The sequence below is a fragment of the Dermacentor andersoni genome, chromosome 6 (assembly GCF_023375885.2).
Source record: "Dermacentor andersoni chromosome 6, qqDerAnde1_hic_scaffold, whole genome shotgun sequence".
NCBI classification, from domain to species: domain Eukaryota; kingdom Metazoa; phylum Arthropoda; class Arachnida; order Ixodida; family Ixodidae; genus Dermacentor; species Dermacentor andersoni.
The window spans coordinates 169,420,116-169,446,247 of record NC_092819.1 but is presented as its reverse complement, the minus strand read 5'-3'; the positions used below and the strand labels follow the sequence as shown (position 1 = coordinate 169,446,247).

The following is a 26,132-nucleotide window of genomic DNA, read 5'->3' as shown; positions in this document are numbered from 1 at the left end:
CTACGTATGGGGCATAGTCGAGAGGGAGTCCAAAGAAGCAACCACAAACACCCTTGAGGCTCTCAGGGCAGCTATTGTTGATGTAATGGCGAATGTTCCGAAGACACATCTCATCACAGCCTGCGGTTGGCTTCGGCAGCGTGTGGAGTTTGTGACTGCTGCTCTCGGCGGTTTCATTCAATGATGACATTCATTGCGTGCATGGCCACCTGTACACAACGTTAAATAGTCATAAATAATCTGCATCCAGTATATGTGTCTGCGTGTGGGCGTAACTTTGTTCACAAATATGCGGCACCCGGTAATGTCATATCGCGCCATCGTCGAAAGCACCACTCGGAGATTGTCCATGTTGCACGATGAAGCCTTACTTCACGCGATAGTGCGACAACGTCTCAACTTTCTCATTCTCGCCCCCCTCCTGCATACTGTCTGTTCGTCCCCCTTTGCTCTTTACCTACATGTACTTGCACGAATATCGGGACGATGCTCGTTTTTTTTTCAGAGAGGGAAATAACACCAGGTCACCACGTGCAGCGAGAGCGAGCCAGCATTCAGGTAAAGAAAAGCTGTCAGTCATCTTCTCGCTCGGCTAGTGCTCGTCTCTGCCAATGTAATACTTCTTGTCACAAAGACCTCGTGTAGCACGTGACAATGTATGCATTGAGGAGATACCCACAACCGCGATATTTTTCTCGTAGGGCTAGATGTATCTTTAGATTGTTAGCGTGCCCTTTGCTACTTCGTCTGTTGCTTAACCCAGTCATCGAAGCGTTGCTCTACCTGTAGGTGATAGTCGGAGCCATTGTATCTGGCTGGCCTTGTGGGCTCGCAATAGCTCCTTCCACGCGTTATAGAAGCCGAGCTTTTGGAGCTACTCTGTTGACTTTGTCTATGGTACTTTCATGTCCAATTTGTACGTCTCCGTGATGATAATGTGTAGCTCGTCTTCGTCACTGTTCTTCAGCACTAGGCGGTGTTCCGTAGGTCACCCTGCTAACGACTCATGCTTGCATGAGTCGTACCACATGTCGTTCTTTTAAACCGTGTTTTCGTTTGGCGAGTCTTCTTGCGAGGTTTGCGAGCTGGGTGACAGTTTCATTGAGTTTCTGGACAGTTGCGAGACCGGCGCCGTCCTTCTGGTGGGGGAGACACAGTACCCAAAGTAAGTGTACCTTGGGTATAGTTTTCTCATCCATCATGAGTACTAGGTCTCGCGTTTCTTGCCGAAGACATCATCTAGTTCTTGAGTAGGAAGGCTTCTGACATCTCCGGGGTATAGGGCAGGCTGGAAACTGTCAGCATATCATTATAAAATCCCCATTTCGTTATGAGGCATGCTTTAGTGAGGCACTCCCAAATAATTTTGAACACCTGGTGTTCTTTAGCCAGCACCCGATGCACGGTACACGGGCGTTATTGCATTTCGCCCCATAGAATTACGGATGCCGAGGCTGGGATTTGGTCTCACGCCCTCGAGCTTCGCAGCGAAACGACAAAGCCCCGACGCTACCCCGGTGGGTAAGACCACCAGGTGCTTCTCTGTCCAGCTGATGGCTTCTTGCAGCGTGCCTTGTAGCGGTCCCGGCCACGCTGCACGCTTCCAGATGGCAAGGTCATCGGCTTACAGTTGCGTTTACGTCATGGGATTTCTTTTGGTTTTGTTTTGGCAACACCGCAAGCCCATCATGGTTATACTTAAGATGAGAGGTAACATTATTGACTTTGGAGACGTTTCCTATGACAGGGCCTTTATCTTGCCCGTCTTTAGGTTGCCCAGGCCTACCGCCACTGATGTACCCACGAGAAACTTGCGAACGTAGTTGAGAATTCTTTATCCGCACCTCGTATTCCTAAGGTTCCCTACTATCGCTTCATCAGCGGCAATGCCATAAGCTCCTTTTACGTGAAGGGCCATCTTATAGCTATTGCGATTGGTGCTCTATTCGTCCATGACTTCCTCCTTAATCTATAAAAGTATTTCGTGCACCGACAAGTTATGTATAACGCCGAACATGGTTCGGAAACGTAGCCTTCCTCTTTTATGTATAGGGTGGCTGCCTGTTCATAACGATTCCTTCTTATAGTTGTGTGGCGCATGAGGTGAGGAAAATAGGGCATGGGTTCTGGATGGAGGAGAAATAAACAAAAAATCAGTTTCGCCATAAGGGCGAAGCAAAGAATGCAATAACAACATGTTATAATACTACACGAAGTGTAAGGCTCGTAGCTTCAGTGGCAGTATACATTGCAGTAAGCATAAGATGACTAAGGGAACACGCGTGGTGTAGCTTGTGTAGACACATGAACCGAGATAACTCGGTGACCACTAGCAGTATAGGTTAGAACTACAGGGTCTTGTGGGCGTTGTCGCCTGGTGTTGACCTCGCGTTTGCGTAGTACGGCAAGATGACGACGTGTGACGACGTGTGCGTCAGCTTCGTGCTCCTAAACTGCAGGGCTTTGTCGACATTCTCACTTTGCCTCGGCGTCCTCTTCTCGCAGTGCACGTCTGAGTGCTTCTGGGCTTTGAGGTGCAGCGTGCGTCGCACACAAGGCAGCACATAACTTCTGCATCCAAGCTAACGGAGTGGTCCTTGCGCGTATGCGGACCCGCCTTCCATCATTGCGATTAGCGTTTCGTTGGCGTTTCTCGGCTGGCGTTCTGAAAGCAGACGGAGCCATGTTTGCGCGATGTTAGGGACGCGGTCCTTCGCTGCGGAAGCCATGAAACAGAGGCACTATTCTGATTTGCCATACCGTTGCTACTGCATGCGATAAAACGATGACACAAGGAGACAGGGTTATTATGGTCTGCATAGCTTGCGTAGGTTGTATTTCAATTCGTTCGAGGAAGCAAAGTTGTTGAAACTGAGGTCCCAGAATAACAGCTTCTTCGGCGCACCAATCTCATATTTAACCACGAACACGCCTAAACATATTTCGCCACCTGGCGTTCAACTTATGAAGAAGAACAAAATCATACACTTTTTGCGAGCAGTATTCTTCAAAAAACGTATTAAAAATCAAGAAAAATGCATTTTTTGTGTGATAATCGATGACAATGAAAACTTTTCTGGAGTGTTCATAAAACTCACCAAGCGCCTGACCACGCGGGCTTGCACGTATGGAATTCCTATAGAAGTTTTATTCCAGTTTACTCAGTCATGGGCCAATAGCCTAATGGTTCGCCGACCGAGCTGTTGTGCTAGGGGTCCTCTGTTCGAATGCTCTGCTCAAAATTTATTCCCGTGTATTTATTAATGCCAAAGTCCTTCTTAGCGACCTACCACCACGCTTCCGTATCGGGAATGTCATTCGCTGCCCGTGATAGTGCAGCCTAAACTGCGATAGCAAAGCTCAGCGTTACGCTTGAGCTTCTCGGAAGCATCGGACGCGATACGTGCGGGCGCGGCGAAATTTCCGCCACCATTAACAGCTTTCACGCCGTGCCTGTACATGACATCGCACAGGCAGCAACACGCTGCCGGTACGGATCCGGGCCACTAAAATAATGCCACTTTCAGTTTTCAACTCAGTTATTGCTTTGCACTTTTGTATTTATTACTCTTATAAGTTTAAAATGTAATGCTAAAAAAACTGAGCGTTACATTCCATGACGTTTGTTTTTGGGCGGCAATTCTGAAAATTCTGGCGATTAATTAAGTCAAGAAGGTAAGACCTTGTTTGAGCGACATTAGTGATAGAATATTCTAGAAATGTAGCCCGCATATACATCATGCGATATAGCATGGCATCGCATAAAGCAGAATACCGGCTATACCTCCATATATGAGAATCGGATACATGGAATCGTGACTCTGGACAAGCGTCTCTTTTTCTTAAATATAGCAAGAAATGGCAGTCATAATTACAGGACTATAGCACACAAGAAGCATTTACCGAATTGTCCTAATATTTATCTAGACTTCGTACTCGTAATTCCCTTCTAAAGGAGTGCTCCTAACAAAAATGTATGACATTCACCTCCGTGCGCCACTAATTCACTAATGCAGCTGAATGCCGTCTGCTACCAGCGCTTGAGCCACGCCGGTGCCTCCAAAGCACCATTAGCTCGTGGTGAATGGCTTCTGCCCAAAGTCAAACGAAAAAGCGCAATGCAGTCATCACGCACTGCGCTTTCTAATACAGGACGAAAGTGCTGCGCTAAGTGAACTAGTGGAGAGGGCACGGTGGCAAGGAAGCTGAAAAAACGCTAGCGCCGCTTTGCAAATTGACTGCGTACCTTTGTTTTGGGGGCCGAAGAAGCTTTTCTTTCTCAAGTGACTTTTGTCATTGACCGTTCGTTTTTCGTTAATGATATGCACTGTATCAGGATTGGCTGACATATCTCTTACGAACAATTCCAGCTTAAGCGATTTTTTATCGACGCGGGCCTTGACTTCATGCTTGCTTGCGCTCCAGGCTTAGAGTTATTCTTGAGGCAAGCAGCAGGAATAAACAACACATCAGAATGCAATAACGAGCACGACGCCATGCCCTCCTGTTATTTCTGTTGTTTTATTTTCCCCTCTTCTTGCCTCAAATGGAATCCCAACAGCCCATATCTACCACGGGGTGTCATTAGGGCTCCAGTAGTGAGCACGAAGTCGACGGTTTGATTTACGTTTGGGGCGAAATGAAAGCACGTTTGTACGCTTGCGTTTAGATGCAAGTAATGAAATCATGGATGGTCAAACCTAATACTTAGTCCTTCAGTACACATTTCCTACACCGCGGCTATCACTTGCACGAAGGGGAGCCGGTTGATGGCATTTTTCATATTTTACCGTCTCTCACTGCTCACTGGAAATACTAAACGCGCGTTGTGCACCTTGTTGAACACACGTCATTTTACGCCTTTCAGAATTTTGCACATCCTTTTGATTTTTCTACAATTATGAAAACAATAAAAAAGCATTTATTAAGCCAAAAGCCTTAGGTGGCTCATGGGTCTAAAAGTCCCATGTCCGGTGGTATGGCACCACAATTCAAGCGAACCAACTTGCGAGCGAGCCGGTCATATCCCCAAGTTGGATTCCAATTCACATCGTGAAGATTGAGAGCTCAGCTCAGGATCTTTGGTGGGAGTCGAACCTTCGACCTTTGGTGGGAATCTACGACCGACCTTTCCATTGATTGATTGATTGATTCATTCATTCATTCATTCATTCATTCTTTATTTACAACATAGTGTTGTACTTTATTAATCTTAAGTGTTAATTGAGCGAATTGGGGCACTGAAACCCGCGATCCAATTTTGAAATATAGGCGAACCGGCCTCACCTAAAAGTTGGATTCCAATTGAAATCGTCAAGGTCCATAATTCAATCCATTATCTTTGGTGGTAGTCGAACTCTCGACCTTTAGTGTTAATTATAAAGAATCTAATTAAGACACTCGAACTCGTGACCCAACTTGGAGATATGGGCGGATTCCAATTTACCTAGTCAAGGTCGGAAGTCGAACCCACAACCTTTGGTGGTAGTCGAACCCACAGTCTTTCGTGGGAATCAAACACTCGACGTTTGGTGGCACTACGCACGAGCTTTGGTGTAAATAAGGCGAATTCATTCAAGGCACTTCAACCCGCGATCCAACTTGGAGATATGGGCCAACCGGCCTTATCCTTTAATTGGATTCTAATTGACATCGACAAGATGGAGAGTCAAACCCACTACCGTTGGTGTCAATTTAGGCGAAGTTATTTAGGATATAGTTAATCAAGATAGAGCTAATTAAGGCACTGCAAGCCACGACGTTTGGTGGCAGTCAAACACGCGACTTTTCGTGTTAACCTGGGCGAAGTTAATTAATGCATACTTCATTAAGGTAGAGTTAATTAAAGTACTCGAACCACGAACTCTGGTAGGAGAGGACAATAGGCTGTAACAATTCTTAGAAACGAAACCGTGAATTAATTTATTGAATGTCTAATGAGAGCTCAGGTTGCACCCCCATCATCTTCGCCATAAACTAAAGTGACAGTCACCTTTTTAAAAGAATGAACTGAATGTTAGAAACTACTAATAATGGCGGTTTCTAAACACGAAACTAACCTATATGCACATGTTTTAATAGCGTGAAATATCCTGCCTTGTGTTAAATCTTGCTGCACGACAGATGGGACACTCTGTATATCCTTTGCTTTCTTTGTGGCTATGCTTTTTGCGATAAAGCCAAAGGAAAATTTTCGCGCACGCTACTTTCAGCACATGGCACTATTTTCGCATCATAACTTGAAGCACCTCCTCTGGTTTGTAGGAACTAGCAGTGCTTCAAGATGCACCTGCAGCTTAACGATACTCTGCTTGGAACGTTTTGAATAATGGATGTCGCTGCATTTGTCGGGTTTCCTTCCTCTTTTAAAATCTGTCACAAGGCACCTCCCCCACCTCTCCTCCCCCATCTCTTCTTACTTCCTGGTGTTTAGGAAAACTATGCCCACCGTAGTGACAGAAGCTGCGTACACATGAACACCCTTTTCGGTTTTGGTCACCCCTACACCTTGAAAAACCGCACAACTGCCTCCACCATGTTCATTCACCATCACGGTGAAACACTCCACCCTTTTCCCATTTTCACTTCTCTCATTCTACTTACACTCCTGCTTGTTCTCCTCTCTAATTTGACGTGGGGGAGAAGAAGCCGCATAAGCGTCCCCAAGAAATCTGCTGATCACCTGATAAAGACAAAGTTCAGGGCATTTACTGAAATTTTGGCTCTAGGAATATCCCTTGTTCTGCAAGTGTTGAAGTTATCAGCTTTAAACGGAAACTTCCTGTGATACCACATTGTAATTTACAGTGCTATTCAAGAATCGCCTAAACCAAGCAAACAAGGTTATCTAAGAAAAGGTTTAATTCTAAGAAGTCATAACCCTCAAAAACAAATGCATAGCTATACCTTAGCTCAACTAAGAAAACATGAGCTGAAAAACGCATCCTCAAACCAGGTTTCCGAAATGTTTCTCTGGGATTAACGCACCCGTATGATATTTACACTTGGCATACGGAAAGAAATTACCAGCGCAGTAGGAACACAGATGAAATCAGGTTTCCCGGACATTTCGTGAACTCGGCTTCTGCAAAAGCAAGATTACATGGCAGATACAGAAATAAACCCACACTATTGTGCGTATTTTTCACAAATCAAGCAGCAGAAAAGATATCTCGTCATTCTCGCTCAATTGTTTGTCTCTTTTATTTTAAACTGGCACTATAACACTTTCCCCACGTGTTTTAGCGAAGGATGCCGTGAACATGCAAGCGAAATATACTACTGCTTGCAGCAGGGATCTACACTAGCGCTAAACAGATCGCTTGCACTACCCAGTGAATTTAATACTTTTTTTTTGCCTACTGCTGTTTCGTGAGTGATGGCGTTGTAGCAGGCATGACTGTGTTTTGGGAGGTTTGGTCAGATATCATGAGAAGTTAGTGGCTGCGGCGAGATCCGGAGCCCATTATAAGTATTACATTATTCACTTATTGAATAGAACCTTGCTCTTGTGTTGCGATAGCAATTATATGGACAATCCAAGCGCATTTCTGCCATTGGCGTCGCGATCAGGTTCCGCATCAACTCCGAAGGCGATAAAAGTGTTGCTGTGCGCTGTATGCTGTAGGCGCGAAGAAAAGCAAGTGAGTGTGAGCAGCCCAATGCGGCTCAATCTCGACCACGAGAGGCAGGAAAGCAGAGAGGAAGTGCGCCGTCTTCTGTCGGGCGCAAGGTTCCGGTTGGAGGGTAGGGAGACGGGGGCGTGTACTTTCTCAATTGACTGTCACAGTATATATATATATATATATATACTGTGACAGAGCATTTATGTGGACTTCATCTTCATCTGCACAAAGTTATCATCAATCATCGGCTCGAGTTCGTTTTTGCATCGACGCCATTTTTCCTTCCTGGAATAAGCGTCGTCTCGACCGTGGAATTTCAAGTGGTGGAGGCGCATTAAGATTTCTTCGACCTCAATCCACTTCAAGATCACGCCTGGAGCTACGTTCGGGACGCCGCCTACGCCAAGACCAGACCGTAGCGTCCACCATATCGGTTCAAGTGCCAGCCACCCCCACTCCCAGCCCTGCCAGCAACCGGTATCACGATCCTGAAATCTTCTCTGGCTTGCCTAGTGAGAACGTTGAAGACTGGCTCGACAACTACGATCGTGTCAGTGAGTACAACGACTGGAACGATACATCGAGGTTAAACAACGTACCATTTTACGTCTCTCAAGTAGCCAAGACATGGTTCCTGAATCACGAAAGGGACTACCGTGATTGGTCGTCTTTCAGAGAGCAGCTACGGCGGATTTTTGGCACACCCACGGTTCATTCGGAAATTGCGAAAAAGAGGCTGTCTGAGCGCGTCCAGCACTATGGCGAGTCGTATACCTCGTACATTGAGGACATCCTCGCTCTTTGCCTCCGTGTCGACAGTGCCATGCCAGAAACTGACCGTGTACGACGCCTTCTAAAGGGTATAGGACCTACTGCCTTCAACGCACTGGCCGCTCAAAACCCTTCGACGGTGTCGCACGTCGTCTCCGTCTGTCAGCGCCTCGACGCCCTGCAATCAATCCGCTTGCAACCGGACTTTTCCGGCAACCCCCTGGCAAACAGTACTGAGCTCCGGTCTATCATACGAGCCATAATTCGCGAAGAATTGCAAGCGCATGGCTCACCCCCTTGCAACAGCGCTCACGTCCAACCTGCTTCTACTGACCTGGGCAGAATTATTAAGGAGGAATTGGCCTCACTGCAGAACGCCCAGCATACCAACGCTTCTCCTTGCCAACAACCGGCTTCTTACGCCAAGGTAGCTGCAATGCCAGCCGCGCCGTCTCCAATCACACCACCTGCGCCTGTTCACGATCACCTGGCACCTTTAGTCGCCCGAGCTCCGAACCCACCTTACTACTCTGCCTTGCGTTCGTCGAGGCCTGTCTGCTATTACTGCGGCTTTCGAGGACATATCTCCCGGTTTTGCCGACGCCGCCAGCAAGACGAACGCCGTGGTTGCGCTGCCTTTGAACGCGATGAGCCACCTCCTCGCGTCTGCCGCACTTATGACGATAATCCTCCCGTTCGCCGATCTCGATCTCCGGCCGACTTCTCCAACACCGCACACAACACACGTGCCTAGAGACGTCGCTCCCCGTCGCCGCTCCGACGTTCTGTTTCGCCACTTCGACCTGTCTCCCAACTCCATGTCCAGCGACCGGAAAGCTAACGAGTGCAGTTTTTGGAGGGAAAGCTGCTTCGCCGCGTAGAGCTCCAAGTCCTCTTGAACGTCCTTCGAACATGTTATTGGTGTCTGTGGAGGCTGTGCGTTTGTTAGCTCTGCTTGACACGAGAGCTACTATATCTGTTTGCGGGCGGACCTGTGCTCTCGTCTGCGGAAAGTGAAGACGCCTTATATTATATCATCCCTGATTGGGGCTAATGGAGCAATCATTCGACCATCAGCCCAATGTACAGCACGCGTCTTCATTGATGGTTTCCGTCATCACATTAAGTTCGCGATTTTATTCCCGTGCGCTCATGAACTAATTTTAGGTTGGGACTTTCTCTCGTCAGCGTCCGCTTTAATCTCTTTCCGTCAACGTGTAGTCCATATGACCATTGCAGCGGGAGTGCCGATGAGCCACGACTGCTTTTTCTCACTGCTGCCGATTCTGTATTGCCTCCCGGCCACGAGAAAATCATGTCTCTCTTCTACGGACATCACCAATGGCGACGTGTTCATCACTCCTTACGGCCGCTGTCTTGCCCGTGGGATTGTCTTCGCTTCCTGCCTGGTGCGGTTCAAAGAAAGTTCTGCAGTAATCATAGCGTTAAACGCGACTGCTGAGACAATCCTCCTACCTCAAGGCTCCGCAGTGACCTGTTATGTGGATACCCAACCAGTCTCCCTGCTTCATCTTGCCGCCTCGCAAGCTCTTCCTCAACAGGGCAAATCTGCTTCATCTGCCCTTGCTTCCGTGATAAGTCCTGACCTTATTGCTGCTCAGAGTGAAGCGTTTCTAAAATTGCTCACGAAGCATCAGGCCTCCTTTGATATGGATACTTCGTCACTCGGACAGACTTCCGTTGCCTACCATCGTATCGACACCGATGGCCAGACTATTGTACGCCGTCGTCCCTACCGAGTTTCTTTGGCCGAACGCGATAACGTCGTGGAGAACGTCGCCGATATGCTGAAAAGAAACATCACACGTCGCTCCACCAGTTGTTGGTCATCACCCGTCGTTTTAGTGCAGAAGAAGGATGGATCAGTACGATTTTGCGTTGACTACCGCGCGCTAAACAAGATCACCCGTAAGGATGTATATCCGATGCCCCGTATCGATGACGCCCTCGATTCTTTGCAAGGCGCGCAGTACTTTTCCAGCCTTGATCTTCGCTCCAGATATTGGCGAATTTCAATGCGCGAAGCGGACAAAGAAAAGACCGCCTTTTCTACTCCAGATTGTCTTTACGACTTTAGCGTAATGCCTTTCGGTCTATGCAATGCTCCCGCCACATCTGAATAAATGATCGACACTGTTCTTCGTGGCCTCAAGTGGTAAATTTGTCTATGTTACCTCGACGACATCGTCGTGTTTTCCTCGACTTTCACTGACCACCTTCAACGCTTAGATGAAGTGCTCACATGCCTTTCTAATGCCGGACTTCTACTAAACACGAGGAAGTATTGTTTCGCTAGCAGAACGATTAAAGTCCTGCGTCATCTCGTTAGCAAAGACGGCATCCAGCCCGATCCGGAAAAAAGTTCCGCAGTGCTCAACTTTCCACGCACACTTCGTGTAAAAGAAATGCGCAGCTTCATTGGACTCGCCTCATACTTTCGGTGTTTTATCCGGAACATCGCCAGCACTGCCTCGCCCCTCCACAACCTCCTTGCTAGTTCAAGTTCCTTCGATTGGAACGATCAGTGTGAAGCCGCGTTCCAAGAACTCAAGCGCGCACTAACATCCCCACCTGTTCTTTGTCATTTTGATGCCAAGGCGCCCACATTACTGGATACTGACGCTAGTGGTCAAGGAATTGGTGCCGTACTGCTGCAGCGCGACCACGAATTTTGCGGAAAGGTTGTTGCATATGCAAGCCGCGTTCTCACTTCCGCGGAAAAGAAGTACTCGATAACCGAACAAGAGTGTTTGGCTGTTGTCTGGTCCATTCAGAAATTTCGTCCATATCTCCACGGCCGACATTTCACGGTTGTGACCTACCACCATGCCCTATTTTGGTTGTCGACCATCAGAAACTTGTCTGGACGCCTTCGCCGCTGGATACTCCGATTAAAAGTATATAATTTCGGTGTCATATACAAATCCGGAAGGAGGCACCAAGATGCCGATGCTCTTTCACGATGCCCATTACCACCATCATCGGAGCACGTCACATCCCCTAGTCAAATTGGCTGCACGGAGGACGCATCGTGTGTTACACCGATTTCTTCCTTGACTCCATCAAACCGCCCTTCAGTGCTTTCCACTCACCAGCGTACGGATTCTTATTCCCATAGTATCATCAAGCGCCTTAACGGTGTTTCATCTTCACCCAATGCCAGGCTACGGAAACAGCTCAAACTGTTCAAGTTCGAAGACGACGTGCTCTGCCGGTACATTTTTCAACCGGAAGGCCATCGATGGGTTCCTGTTCCACCGCGCTCTCTTCGCGCTGCAGTTCTGCAGGCCTCACACGATGACCCTACGTCAGGCCACTTGGGCTACCACAAAACACACGAGCGCATACGCAGCCGAGTCTTTTGTCCAGGTCTTTCCGCCAGCATCGCTAGATATGTTGCCTCGTACACGCTTTGCCAACACCGTAAGCGATCTACTACTGCTCCAGTCGGGACGCTACAACAACTTTCTTGTCTAGCACAACCCTTCTGTGTCGTCGGCATTGACATTTTCGGGCCACTCCCACCTACTCCAGACGGCAATAGGATTGCCACTGCTGTTGACCACTTGACCCGGTACGCTGAAACAGCCCCAATACGTTCAGGAGCTGCCTCAGAAGTAGCGGCCTTCTTCTTCCAGGCTATCTACTTACATCACGGGGCACCTCACGTTCTTTTGAGCGACCGAGGCAAGGTATTTCTTTCAACCACCCTTAATCAAGTTCTGCAAGCGTCCAACACGGTGCACAAGACAACGTCTAGCTACCACCCTCAAACCAACAGCCTAACAGAGCGATTTCATCGCACGCTGTGCGACATGCTATCCATGTATATTGAACCTGACCAACCTAACTGGGATGCGATTCTTCCATTTGTAAAAATATTTGCATACAACACGTCTGTTCAACGCACCACCGGATACTCTCCGTTTTTCTTAGTATAGGGCCGCCACCCAACCTCATCAATCGACGTTTCTTTCTTCTCTGGCCCCGTCAACGCTTCACCATACATTTGCGACCAGCTTGTGTCTCGTCTTGCCCAATGTCGTCGTCGCGACCGTATGAACACCGAAGCCAGCCAAGACGATCGCAAACATCGGTACGATGCCTCTCACCGCGTCGTTTCCTACCACCCTGGTGAGGATATGCTCCTATGGACACCTGCACGAACACCCGGTTTATGTGAGAAGCTTGAGTTTCGTTATATTGGACCATACAAAGTCATAGAGCGGACCTTGCCGGTCAACTATCCCGTTACACCTGTTGATGCCCCGACTGACCGACGCTGCCGCGGAACAGAGATCGTGCACGCTTCCCGCCTGAAGCCCTTTCATTTCCGTTCCACTGTCTAATGTGCGGCCAGGCTGGCCGCTTCCCTCCACGGGAGAAATTTTTGTAAAAATTTGTGCGGACTTCACCTTCATCTGTACAAGTCATCATCAATCACCGACTCGAGTTCGTATTTGCATCGATGCCATCTTTCATTCTTGGATAAAGCGTCCTCTCGACCGTGGTATTTCAATATATATATATATATATATATATATATATATATATATATATATATATATATATATCATACGAAGCCAACACACATTTACACCAAGGACTACATAGGTAGCGAGGCACTGGAAGGGGTAAGGGAATACATCTACTTAGGGCAGGTAGTGATGGCGGATACGGATCATGAGACGGAAATAATCAGAAGAATAAGAATGGGCTGGGGTGCGTTTGGCAGGCATTCTCAGATTATGAACATCAGGTTGCCATTATCCCTCACGAGAAAAGTGTATAACAGCTGTCTCTTACCAGTACTCATCTATGGGGCAGAAACCTGGAGGTTTACGAAAAGGGTTCTACTTAAATTGAGGACGACGCAACGAGCTATGGAAAGAAGAATGATAGGTGTAACGTTTAGGCATAAGAAAAGAGCAGATTGGGTGAGGGAACAAACGCGAGTTAATTATATCTTAGTTGAAATCAAGAAAAGGAAACGGGCATGGGCAGGACACGTAATAAGGTGGGAAGATAACCGATGGTCATTAAGAGTTTCGGAGTGGATTCCAAGGGAAGGGAAGCGTAGCAGAGGGCGGCAGAAAGTTAGGTGGGCGGATGAGATTAAGAAGTTTGCAGGGACAACATGGCCACAATTAGTACATGATCGGGGTAGTTGGAGAAGTATGGGAGAGGCCTTTGCCCTGCAGTGGGCGTAACCAGGCTGATGATGATGATGATGATCGGGTAAATGGGCCCAGACGATCGATACCCACTTGTTCAAATGGCAGGCGAGGCGGCGGCAGAGGTTGGAAAAGATCTGGCGGAGCGGTCGTAGGGCGCTTCTAGCGTTGACATTGTTCGCAACTGGCGACGTAGTGCTTGACTGTGTCCCGCATTTTGGGCCAGTAAAACGCTCCCGTGTCCGGTTAAATGTTCTGATGAATCATAGATGGCCAGAGGTCACATCGTCGTGCATGGCTCTCAGTATGTCCGTTCGCAGACTCTGCGGCACCACCAGAAGGAAGCGTCCGCCTTTAGCTGAATAATTGGTCTTGTAAAGCAGGCCGTCGCGGACACAAAATCGACCGGTGGCTCCAGGACGCGATGCGCCTACAAATAGAGGTTCCAAACTAATATCATTTTCCTGCTCTGCTTTGAAAGTCGTCGAGTCTGGGAATGTAGAAGAAATGGGAGCAAAACAGACATCAAAATTGTCTTCGTTACACTCTGTCGTCGTCAAAGGAAGGCGGGAGAGACAGTCCGCATCTGCGTGGCGACGCCCGGACTTGTAGGAAATAACGAAGTGGTACTCCTGCAGTCGAAGAGCCCAATGTGCCAGTCGTCCACCCGGGTCACGGAGATTCACCAACCAGCATAACGCGTGGTGGTCAGTAACGATAGTGAACGGGCGTCCGTAGATATAGGGCCGAAATTTGTGGACAGCGAAAACAGCTGCCAAGCATTCTTGCTAGGTCACAGTGTAATTGCGTTCCGCCTTAGTCAAAGAGCGACTAGCATAAGCCACAACGTGTTCAGCTCCGTCATGACGTTGCACTAGTACGGCACCGATGCCGATGCCACTGGCATCAGCGTGCACTTCCGTAGGTGCGGGTGCATCGAAGTTACGCAATATGGGCCCTGACGTTAGTAGAAATTTTAGCTGGCGGAACGCGTCGTCGCAAGCCGATGTCCAGTTGAAAGGGACGGCTTTTTGGACAAGATATGTTAGGGGGTACACCACGTCAGCGAATCTTGGGGCGAAGCGCCGAAAATACAAGCACAGGCCCAAGAAACTCCTCAACTCCCGCATTGACTTCGGTGCTTCGAAGGAGCGGACTGCCTCAATCTTCCGTGGATCTGGCCTCACACCGTTTTTGTCAACCAGATGCCCAAGTACTAACGTCTCCGTTGCCCCGAAACGACATTTCTTGGAATTTAGGATCAAGCCGGCTTGTTTGACACAAGGCAGAACAATGCCGAGACGGCTGGTATGCTCACTCAATGTGCTGCCAAAAATCACCACATCATCGAGGTAGCACAAACAAATTTCCCATTTAAGTCCTAGGATAGTATCCATGAATCGTTCGAATGTTGCTGGCGCGTTACAAAGGCCGAACGGCATAACGTTAAATTCATAAAGACCATCTGGCGTCACGAAGGCTGTTTTCTCCTTATCGTCTGGGTGCATGGGTATCTGCCAATACCCTGATCGCAAATCCAGTGTTGAAAAGTAGGCAGCGGAATGTAGACAATCGATGACATCATCAATTCTAGGAAGTGGATACACATCCTTTTTGATGACTGCATTCAGTTTCCTGTAATCAACGCAAAACCAGCACGATCCATCCTTCTTCTTTACTAAGATTACTGGCGCTGCCCACGGACTAGAGGACTCTTGAACAACACTTTCCCGCAGCATGTCTTTCACCTGTTCAGCCATAACTGTCCTCTCTGTTGAAGAAACGAGGTAAGGCCTTTGCCGAATGGGGTGCGCAGATGCGGTGTCAATTCTGTGGCGAGCACGAGAACGAGGGAGTGAAGCCTGCTTGTCGCCTTATGTGAAATCGAATACAGAAAGATGTGCCCACAAAACTTGTGCGAGAGCGTTGCGCTCATGTGGGGGCAGCGCCTTGTTGATCATCCATAGGATCTGCTCTTCAGAAGTGCTTTGGTGAGGATCGCTAGTTTGAGACTGCTCCTCCTCGCTTAGAACTGTAATGGAGCTGTAAGTTATCTCGTCAAATTCAGCGAGCTTCATATCACGCGGAAGAACACCAGGGACGCAAGAACAATTGAAAGCCCACAAATTTGAGGCGCCATTCACTACTCTCACGACAGAGCGTGGTACAAGTACATCTTTCTTTCCGCAGCTCGACGTAAGTGGCTGGACTTGCGCGTCAAACGATGAAAGGTCAACAGCAGCGAAGTTGACAGGGATACGTGACAGCGACCAAGGCGGTAGCAGCAAATCCTTCGAAACATCACAATAGTTTTTCACTGGTAAGGATGTGTCGGCAAGGGTGGCGAGAAGCGCGCTATTCAAAGTAATTTTGCCTGTGCCACAGTTAACGGATGCACCACAATCCTCAAGAAAGTCAATCCCGAGAATCACATTATGAGTGCACCGCGGTAGTACGAGAAATTCTGTTTTAAGATCTTCTCCTCCGAACAAAACACTTGCAACACAAATACCAAGGGGAACTAGGCACTCTCCACTGACACCACGAAACGTCACATCACCATTCCACGGGAACATAACTTTCCGACCCAGCCTCTCTTTGAAATTCACACTCATGACGGAAACGGTAGCACCAGTATCGACTAACGCTGTTGCAGGTATACTATCAATTAATACACGCACTTTGTTCTTCAACATCATAATAGGCAGAGGAGTATTTCGCAGAGACGCAGACCCTCCGGCGACCTTACCTCCATCGGCCGCGCCAGCTAGTTTCCCGACGGCGGTGGTGACGCCGCACGTCGCCGTGGTGACAGTGAACGGCGTTGGCGACTGTTTGGGGGCGTCAGGCTGCGGTCTGAAGCTGGCGAGCCACTCCGTCTACTATATTGACGGAAGGTATTCCGGGGTGGCGCGCCTGTGGTGTTTGCACTATCAGCGTCTGTCGGCCAACGGTCGTCATAGCTGTCACGTTCAAAATTAGGCCAGGTTGTCGGTGGGCCATATCTTGTTGTCTGTCGGCGCCGGCGACAAAAACGAGCAATGTGTCCTGATGCCCCACAGCTGTAACACACAGGCGATGCGCGACCGACGTTGTAAACCTCGGGGTCAAACCTGGGACGCTGTGAATAATAAACGCGATCTTCGGAATTCCGATTCGTGGTGGAATCTCGACGAGTTCTTTGATCGTGCGTCACGTCGTCAGGAAAGGTACGTCGGTGCTGTCGTAGCTGATCGACTCGACACTCTGCAACGCCTGGCATGGCAGACAATGCGGACGCAGCAGATGCATGTTCTTGAGGTTGGTTGGGAGCCCAGCCAAGCTGTTCGACATCCTCCCCTTTGGTGTGTCTTTCAATTTCTTCGCGAACAATTTGCCTTATAGTTGCCGCAAGGTCAAATTGAAAAGTGTAGTTGTCATTGTCTTCAACGCTTGCCACCGTTGTGACATTTGCTAACCTGCCGAACTTAGGCGTGATACGGCGCAGCTTCAAGGCCTCAAAGGTGCGGCAATGCTTGATGAGGTCGGCGACCGAGGCGAGACTCTCCTTTCCGATTAAATAATTGTACGCATCCACGGCTATGCCTTTGAGAAGGTGTCCAACCTTGTCCTCTTCGGACATTCGAGGGTTGACCGTTCTGCAAAGCTTCAGGATTGCCTCAATGTACGTAGTACTGGTCTCACCTGGGACTTGAGCGCGCTGAAGCAATGTCTGCTCCGCCCACTTCCTTTTCGTGGTGGAATCGCCGAAGCACTCGGTAAGGTGAGTAAGGAAGCTGTCCCACGTTGTGCAGATATCTTCATGGTTCTCGAACCACACTAGCGCAGTGTCTGTGAGGAACAGAACCACATTGTCGAGCTGAGCCGTGGAGTTGTAGCCGTTGTACTTGTTCACATGCTTGTAGTGGGTGAGCCATTCCTCCACGTCCTCACCGAATTCTCCTGAGAAAGGGTGGGGCTCAGCTAATGCATCCAGGCGCCGGTTGTTCGCACTGGAGCTGCCAGAGAAGGCTGTTGGTCACCGCTGTGGGACATCGGGATCTCAAGTGGTGTTGGGGGCAGTCGAGCGAGGCGTCGGCTCCGGCGTGGTACTTGCTGCAGCTCCATCGTCTTGGTCGAAGTACCCCGCACCTCCACCACAAAACATTTACGGTTAATGTTAAACCGGCTTTATTTAAGGGCCGAGATTGATGGTGAAGTCAAGATGGCATCCCGAGGCTGCACACGCAAACTTCTTCTTCCTCTTCTGCTCGCCCGGCTCATGCCGTAGCAATATGATTAATAAAGTCCACGCACCTTGGTTATCTGCCCCCTTTCTTCTTGTTTATATATAGCAGCTAATAATGCTCGCCACCTCCTTTCTTTAGCATATATATATATATATATATATATATATATATATATATATATATATATGTGTGCGTGTGTGTATGTGTGTGTGTGTGTGTGTGTTAAAGAAAGGAAGTGACAAGCATAATCAGCTGCGTTACTGATGTTTCGGCTGAAGATGGGCCTTCGCAACGAACTAAAACCCGTTTCCATTGCAAACTTATACATCGGGATTATCACTGTGTGCATAATCTATTAAGTATTGTCATGTGTACCAGACAGCGAGGCCTGTCAAAAGTGAAGCATGCACATTGCAGTAAGTGCTCTGTCAATAAAGATATATATTTGCATGTAGCACTGAAAAAGATATGACTGTGATAGGTAATATTGAGATATGCATGTGCATGGGTGATGGACGCAAAGCTTAGGGTTACACAATGCGAAGCTCTCGTCCTTTCATTCCGCTGCACGACAGTGCGCCAGCGATTCATAAGCGTATTACGAATGCAGTGACTAACCAAAGGGAAAAAAATTGGGGGAGGACCCATCTCACGATAACTGTCTACGGTTACGCGCTATTATTGAATCACTATTTATAGCGACACAACGTATTTCCTGCGTCGAAACGAAATGTTTTTGATTCGTTAACTGCAGTAGGACTCCCTTTGGCGCTTCGCTAAGAACACTCTTCGCCATCAAGCGCCGCCGCCGCGAAGCCTGTTCGTGGACTCCGAAATGCATGGCGCGCTGGTGCATGCCAACCCTGAAAAAACGCGTTGTGCGGCAACTGAGCTCCTCTTTTGCGTTATTTCTGAACACGCCGCGTCATCCAGTGGCATGTAGCCGGGACGTGGCCCCTGAAACGAGAAGCGTGGCGCACCGGTGCCTCCGAACGCGGATAATTGTTTCCTCACTTGCCGCACACCCAGTGGCACGTGCAAAGTGACCCAAGTTGGGGGCTTCTATTGAAAAGTGCAAAATTTCCAGTACATTTACGGCGCAGCTTGCTAAAGCGTAGGAATGAATGACGTTCGTCGAAAAGCAGCGTCCATTTTCAACGAATACCTAGTCCATTTGTGGCGCAGCCTAAAAAAGTATCGCGATGCCGTCCTCGAGCAACTTTTGTTTCTAGGTTTTGTCGGAGCTGATGTGAGGAAGACCCAGCTCCGGCAGCCTTCAATTTGTAACTATGATTTTTATTTTTTGTTGCGCTGCACCCGCTGCGCAGGCGGGAGCCAACTACTTCCTCCTTGATGGGCGCAGCATGCGGAGAGACTTGTGGCCTGTGGCCCGAGGCAAGCGTCGAAGGACAGCGGGCGCAAGAGCGGCGACATAGGCAGGTTTCAGTGGGTCAACAGCCACGACGTATTCTCGACCGTTAATGTCCGGCGTGAATGTCTTAAGCTTACGGTGGTATACGCGGAATGGTCCATCGTAGGCCGGGGTGAGTTGTGGAGCACATTGTGGCGCTAAACGAAGACATATGTGGCTGCAGGAATCAATATCCTGGTTGACAAATACAGACCACTGGTATCGGTCAGCAGAAATTACAGGAGCAAGGTCACGAAACGTGGTGCGTAGCTCCCGGATATAGGCGGAAGCAGCATGGCTGTAAAGTGGCGACGACGGTGCGAATTCTCCAGGAAGGCGCAAGGGAACGCCATAGAACGCCATAGAGTTCAGCCGAAGAGCAGCCTAGGTCAGGCTTCAGTGCTGATCGGATGCCCAGAAGTACGAAAAGAAGGCAGACGAGCCAATGTTCCCTTGGCTGATAAGTGGTGATGCCAGCCTTCTGTGTTCGAGGAAGTCGCTCCACCATTCTATTTGTGGAAGGTTGGTATGTGATCGTATGGATGTGTCGAACGCCCAGGATGTTGGCAACCACAATGAATAGGGCCGATAGAAACTCGTGGCCTAGTTTGGAGGTGACGACAGGAATGCATCCAAAGCGCCACACCAGCCCCTCATCAAAGCCACTGTCTCTGCCGTAATGCCAGGCCCTGTTTGAGCAGGTAACAGGCTCTACGTGATGACAGGAGAGGGCCTACAATGTCCAGGTGGACGTGAAAAACCTCGCGTCTGGATGCCGAAATGAGGAATTAGACGTTACGGTATGGCGGTGAACTTTAACACACTGGCATTCAATGCATCTTCCGAGCGACGGACGTCTGCATTGGTGCTAGGCCAAAGGAAACTAATGGTGACTACCTTCCGGGTCGCACGAGTACCAGGGTGGCTCATGTTGTGCCGCTGATCCAAAATCGGGGGACGAAAAGCCAAAGGCACGAAAGGTCGAGCAATGCCAGTGGATGTCTCGCACGTTATCAGCGAGGAAGAAAATGGAAGCGGGCACTCAGTGAAGGACAGGGACGTGGATAAGAAATGAAGGCGATGCAGCGCACAGACGTTGCGCTGGGCGTCTGCTAGCTCCTTCATGTCTACTGGTGGTTCGGCCACCAGGGCATCGACGCGACAGAGTGCATCAGCGGCAGTATTTTCCGGCCCTTGCACGCGACGGAGATACCCTGTGAATTGGGCGATAAAGCACAGTTCGCGAATCTCCCGAGTAGTGCTGCGATTCCGATGGAAGGCAAACGTAGGGGCGTCAGGGTCAATTTAGATACGGGAGTGGTTGGCACCGTTCTTCGAAGCAACTCTTTGGCACCAACTTGGAGCACTAGATATGCACCACTCGGTCTGTGCTGGTCGTCAATGAACCTGTCTGTGGCCAACTTCGGTCGCTGAGTATGTGGCAGTACATGTGCGCCAATCTTCAGTGAACATCTTTGACGTCAACGTAGTGTGTAACTAGGTATATGCCACTGGTAATCTGCCACGCTACAATGACCTAAAATATCCCTTAAGGTGCAACTCGGGCGCCTTTAACCACATCAAGGTTATGGAATATTTAGATTCGTGTCACGCTTGTGATTATAGAATTGATACATACATTTGAAAATACCTTTAAATAATCAAGAAGGGGCAAAAAGAAAACCGAAACGAAACCGAGCAGCTGAGCGAACATTTTCGCACAAAGAGCAGTCGCTGGGATGATTCGTGGCCGCACCGGACGTTGGGGTGACGATGTCATTGCACCAGCTCTTCGGATCTTTCAAACAGTGAAAGCTAGCATTATGAAATATCGTTCCAGCGCACAATTGAACACGGACGAGAAGAGAAAGACAACACGAACGCAGGACTTCAACTGAATTTTGTTCATGGAAAACAGGGCCTTATGTACACAGGGGGAGGGGGTCTGCTAGTGCACAGGACCACCCAAAATATTTCCTTGGTCTAGGCAACAGTCATCAGCAGTGTCAAGCCAAAAGAAGATATGACATAAAAAAGGGACATAAAAGAGATCCAGATGTAAAAGGAGCTGTTGCTGACAAATTTGAACTGGGAGAAAGCCGTAGAAATATTCCGAAGCGCGCAGCCACAGGGCTAGAAGAGGTTCCCATCAGGCTTATAATGAACTAGGACTAAAAAGTAAGGAAGCTTTGTTGAAAGCAGTAGAAGAAAGTCTAAAATATAGACGAATACCCGACAGTTGCAGAAAAAGCAGAATGAACTTATAATTATAAAGGTAACGGGGCGAAAGATAGAATTTAGTCCTGCAGACCGTGGACCATTACATAGGTATTATACAGGTTAGCAACGTAGGCGAATAAGTTAAAGCTGCGAGCGTGGGCAGAAATTATAGGCACTACGGGAGAATTTCAGAATGGCTTCAGAATAGGTAGGCGTGTGAAGATAACTCATTTATCCTTACTCAATGTATTTAAACATCAATACTAGAAAGGAGACCATTATATCTGGCCATTTTAGACATTACACAAGCGTATGGCAACGTAGACCACAACGTATTGTGAGATATTATGAAAAGGGACGGCTTGGGCGATGATTCTCGGTAGCTTTTGAGAAATATTTACCTAGAAAATACTGCTTGCGTTGAATGGGAATGGATGAGGAGTGAGGAGAAAGTTGATATCATCAAGGGACTGAGGCAGGGGTGCCCTCTATCCCCACTGCTGTTTATGATTTACATGGTGAGGATGGAAAGGGCGCTTGGAGGAAGTAATACCTGGTTTAATCTCTCGCACAAATAGGCAAGTACAGTATAAGAGCAGCAGCTTCCAGGTTTGTTTTATGCGGACGACATTGTGTTACTAGCTAACAAGCAAAGTGATATGCAACGCCTGGCTAATTTCCGTGGACAGGAAGGCGATAAGTTAGGTATGAAATTTGGTGTTTGCAAATCAGGTCTTCAGGTACTCAACGAAAACAGTGAACATACAGTGACAATACAGGGACAGAAAATACCTCGGGTAAGATATTATAAATACCTTGGTATATGGTAAACGAAGGCAATAGATATATGCAAACACAGGAAAAGAACAATAACAGTAAAGTGGATAAGAAATGCAGCCATAATGAAGCACAGAGCGCAATGGGGATACAATAGGTACGAGGTACTCCGGGGTATGTGGAAATGTGTAACGGTTCCAGAACTTACGCTTGAAAAAGCGGTTGTTTGTGTGAAATCAAAGGTACAATCAGGACTCGATGGCAACCAAAGGGCAGTGGGACGCCTCGCATTGGGCGCTCACGGGAAGACTACAAATGAAGCTGTGCAGGGTGATATTGGTTGGGCAAGTTTTGAAGTGAGGAAGCCCACAGCAAAATTAAATATTAAAAACGACTGAGGAATATAGAAGAAATTAAATGGGCTGCGAGAGTGTTCGGGTATTCGTACAGGAATAACAACGATTCACAGTGGAAGAAAATAACTAGGAAGCTTACCCGCAAGTACATGATCGGTATAGAAAGAAAGATGGAAGCAAAGAACGTCAAGTGCAAAATCAGGGAGGCTGAGATAATGTCATGGGCGCCGGCAATGGAAAAGAAACCTGCCATGAGTAACTATATAAGAGGAAAAAACAAAATCAGAAAAGAAACAATTTATGATAACTCAAAGGGCGGCTCATTACTTTTCGAAGAGAGATCAGGATGCATTAATAAAGCGACATATAAGAAGGAGGAAGAACCATGTGCTTGCTGCGGTAAAGCTAGGGAAAGGATGCTGTATAGAATGGGAAGATCTTTGCCCAGCGGTTGATTTAGGAGTCAGTGGCCCCCTCAAATGCCTTGAATTCAGCGAGAGCAGGGGCAAAGTAAACATGTCCACGACAGAGATTAGTAAGAGGCGATTCGAAGATTGGTGGACGAAAAGTAGTGCCAAACAGTTGGCACGGATCGAGCGACAGCGGGTACTTGGACGGACGGACGGACGGACGGACGGACGGACGGACGGACGGACGGACGGACGGACGGACGGACGGATGGATGGATAGATGGATGGATGGATGGATGGATGGATGGATGGATGGATGGATGGATGGATGTATGGATGGATGGATGGATGGATGCTTGCTATGAGCGTCCCCTTTGTAATAGGGTCGTGGGTTGCGCCACCAAGCTCTTGCTATTATACTGCCTAATGTCCTGCCTAGTTTAAACAATGAAAAAAGAAAAAAAACAATATGAACTCCCACAACCAAATTTTCTGATCTCCTATTGCGAACTATGCTTTTGTACGTCTCCGTTTTTTGTCGTTTCAATGCTTTTCTTCCACCAGTCCTCCAATCGCCCCTTAGGAATGCCCATTGCGGACATGTTTACTTTTCGACTGCTCTCGCTGAACCCAAGGGCTTCAAGGAGGCCAGTGGTGCCTAAATCGACCGCTGGGTAGACGTCTTCACATTATGATAAAACATGCCTCATAGGTCCCCTAGCTTTACCGCATCAAGCAGATGCTTCTTCCTTCTTATATCTCGCTTTATAGGTTCATGTTCTAAGGCAACCCGATCTCGCTCCGAAAAGTAATGAGTTTCCCTTTGAGTTATATTAAATTGTTGCTTTCCTGATTTCGTTTGCTCCTCTTAAGCAGTTACTCACCGTGTTGTTTTTTTTTTCATTGCCGCCACCCATGAGAATATTTCCCCCTCGCTAACTTTCCGCTCTACGTTCTTTGTTTCTGCGTTGCCCAACCTACCGGCCGCATGCATGCTGGTAAGCTTCCTAGTTCTTTTTCTCCACTGTGAATCAATGTTTTTCCTGTACAGATACCTCAACACTGTACCAGCCCATTCACTTTCTTCCATATTCCTCAGTCATCCTTCATACTCAAGTTTACTGCGAGCTTCCCTCACTTCGAAACTAGTCCAGCCCATATCACCCTGCACAGCTTCATTTGTAGTCTTCCCGTGAGCGCCCAGTGTGAGGCGACCCACTGATCTTTGGTTCCTATGGAGTCTTGATTGTAAGCTTGATTTAAAGAAAGCAACCGCATTTCCAAAAGTCCTGGAACCATTACACCATTCCACATACCTCGGAGCACCTCGTACCTATTGTATCCCCATAGCGCTCTCTGCTTCATTATAGCTGCATTCATCTTCCCCTTCACTGTTATTGTTTTTTCCTGTGTTCCATATATCTATTGCCTTAGTTTATCAATATACCAAGGTATTTGTATCATGTTACCCGAGGTATTTCCTGGCCCTGTATTGCCACTGTCTGTTCACTGTTTTCATTGAATACCATAGCACCTGATTTTCTAACACTAAATTTCAAACCTAAATTGCTGCCTTCCTGTCCCCAGATATTAGCAAGACGTGGCAAATCACTTTGCTTGTTAGCTAGCAACACAACGTCATCCGCATAAAATAAACCTGGAAGCTGTTGCGCTACTGCTGTACCCACCTGTTTCTATGAGAGATTAAAGCCGGTATTACTTCCTTCTAGCGCCCTCTCTATCCTCACCACGTACATCATAAACAGCAGTAGGGATAAAGGGCACCCCTGCCTCACTTCCTTGTTGATATGAACTTTCTCCTCGCTCCACATTCCTTCCATTTCAACGCAAACAGTATTTTCTAGGTAAATATACCTAAAAAGCTGTAGACATTCGTCACCTAAGGCTTCCCCTTCCAGAATATTAGACAAAATCCTGCGGTCTATGTTGTCATAGGCTCCTGTAATGTCTAAAAAGGGCAAATATAACAGTCCGCTTTCTACTTTTGTTATTTCAATACACAGAGTATGAACAAATAGGTTATGATCTAAAAGTCAACCTATTCTAAAGCCATCCTGAAGTTCTTCCAAAGTGTCATTATTCTCTGCCCATGCTTGAAGATTTAGGTTGGATGCCTGCATTGCTAGCCTATATATTACCGATGTAATGATCAACAGTCTATATGAGTGAATTCTATATTTCTCCCCCTTACATTTATAAACTAAATTATTTCTACTTTGTCGCCAAGTGTCTGGTATTCGTCTATCTTTGAAAATTTTTTTGCACTGCTTCACCAGAGCTTCCTTGCTTTTTGGTCCTATTTCATTATTCTGCCTACCGGGAATTAGGTCTAGCCCTGTGGCTGTGCCGTTCGGAATTTTCTCTTCGGTTTTCTTCAAGTTGAAATTTGTCATCACCAGCTCCTTTACCACCTGGGTCTATTTCATGCTCTTCTTTTCCTCAAATACGACCTCGTCATTACCTTGGAAAGATTCGGCTATTATTTTTCGGATGTAATTTATTACCGCTTCTCCTTCCAGTCTGTTTTCATCTTCGTCTAGGATAGGTTGTTGTATTGTTGTTCACTTCTTCCCTAATCATTTTAGGTTGTTCCAAGATATTCTAAGTGCGGCCTTTTCTCACATCTTTCTCACAACCAACGTTCACTTTCACCTTTTATCTTTGCTTGCACCAGTATTTGAACCATAGACTCTTTCTCCCGGTATATTTTCCCTTTACTGGCTACTTCATCCTGCGGCAACTGCGGCAACTGCGCCTTCTTTGCCTTCCTGTGCTCTCGGGAAGCTTTCTGAAGTTCGGCGATCTCTTCTCGAATCTCTCTGTTTCACCAGCTTTTCGGCTTTTTTTTCCTTTCCAAAGACATGTTGTTTTGCTTTACGTATTTCCGTCGTTATTACACTTAGAAGCTCAATATATTTCCACTCTTTACTTGGCCAATTGCCAAGTTCTTTCTCGACTCTAGTGACTATATTTGTTATTTGTTCCGCGTTCAAATTTGGACTGGCCATTTTGCACTCTTCTCTCTTTCCCAACTACATATCCCCCTTAACAAAATGACGCGTTTATGGTGACTCCCTATGCTGCTATACCCTTCCTCATCAATCACCGTTTCTGTCA

General features: G+C 47.7%; 1 protein-coding gene across 9 annotated transcripts in view; it reads right to left on the bottom strand.

Annotated features, from left to right (window-relative positions):
* LOC129382698 (uncharacterized) overlaps nucleotides 1-26,132 on the bottom strand; it is a 73,512-nt gene that overhangs the window by 32,665 nt on the left and 14,715 nt on the right. For 4 of the 9 annotated variants that reach the window (XR_011895320.1, XR_008610744.1, XR_011895319.1 and 1 more), the window contains exon 2: nucleotides 7,027-7,084. The exons of 2 other annotated variants lie outside the window; for them this stretch is intronic. Coding sequence is in view for 4 of the 7 variants with exons in the window: in XM_055066810.1 (XP_054922785.1) it covers nucleotides 7,027-7,084 (58 nt within the window). In the remaining 3 variants the exon portion in view is untranslated. Of the gene's footprint in view, nucleotides 1-6,603; nucleotides 6,683-6,987; nucleotides 7,085-26,132 lie in introns of all 9 variants that reach the window. 3 more of the 9 variants (XM_055066813.1, XM_055066812.2, XM_055066809.1) reach the window with 2 other exon arrangements.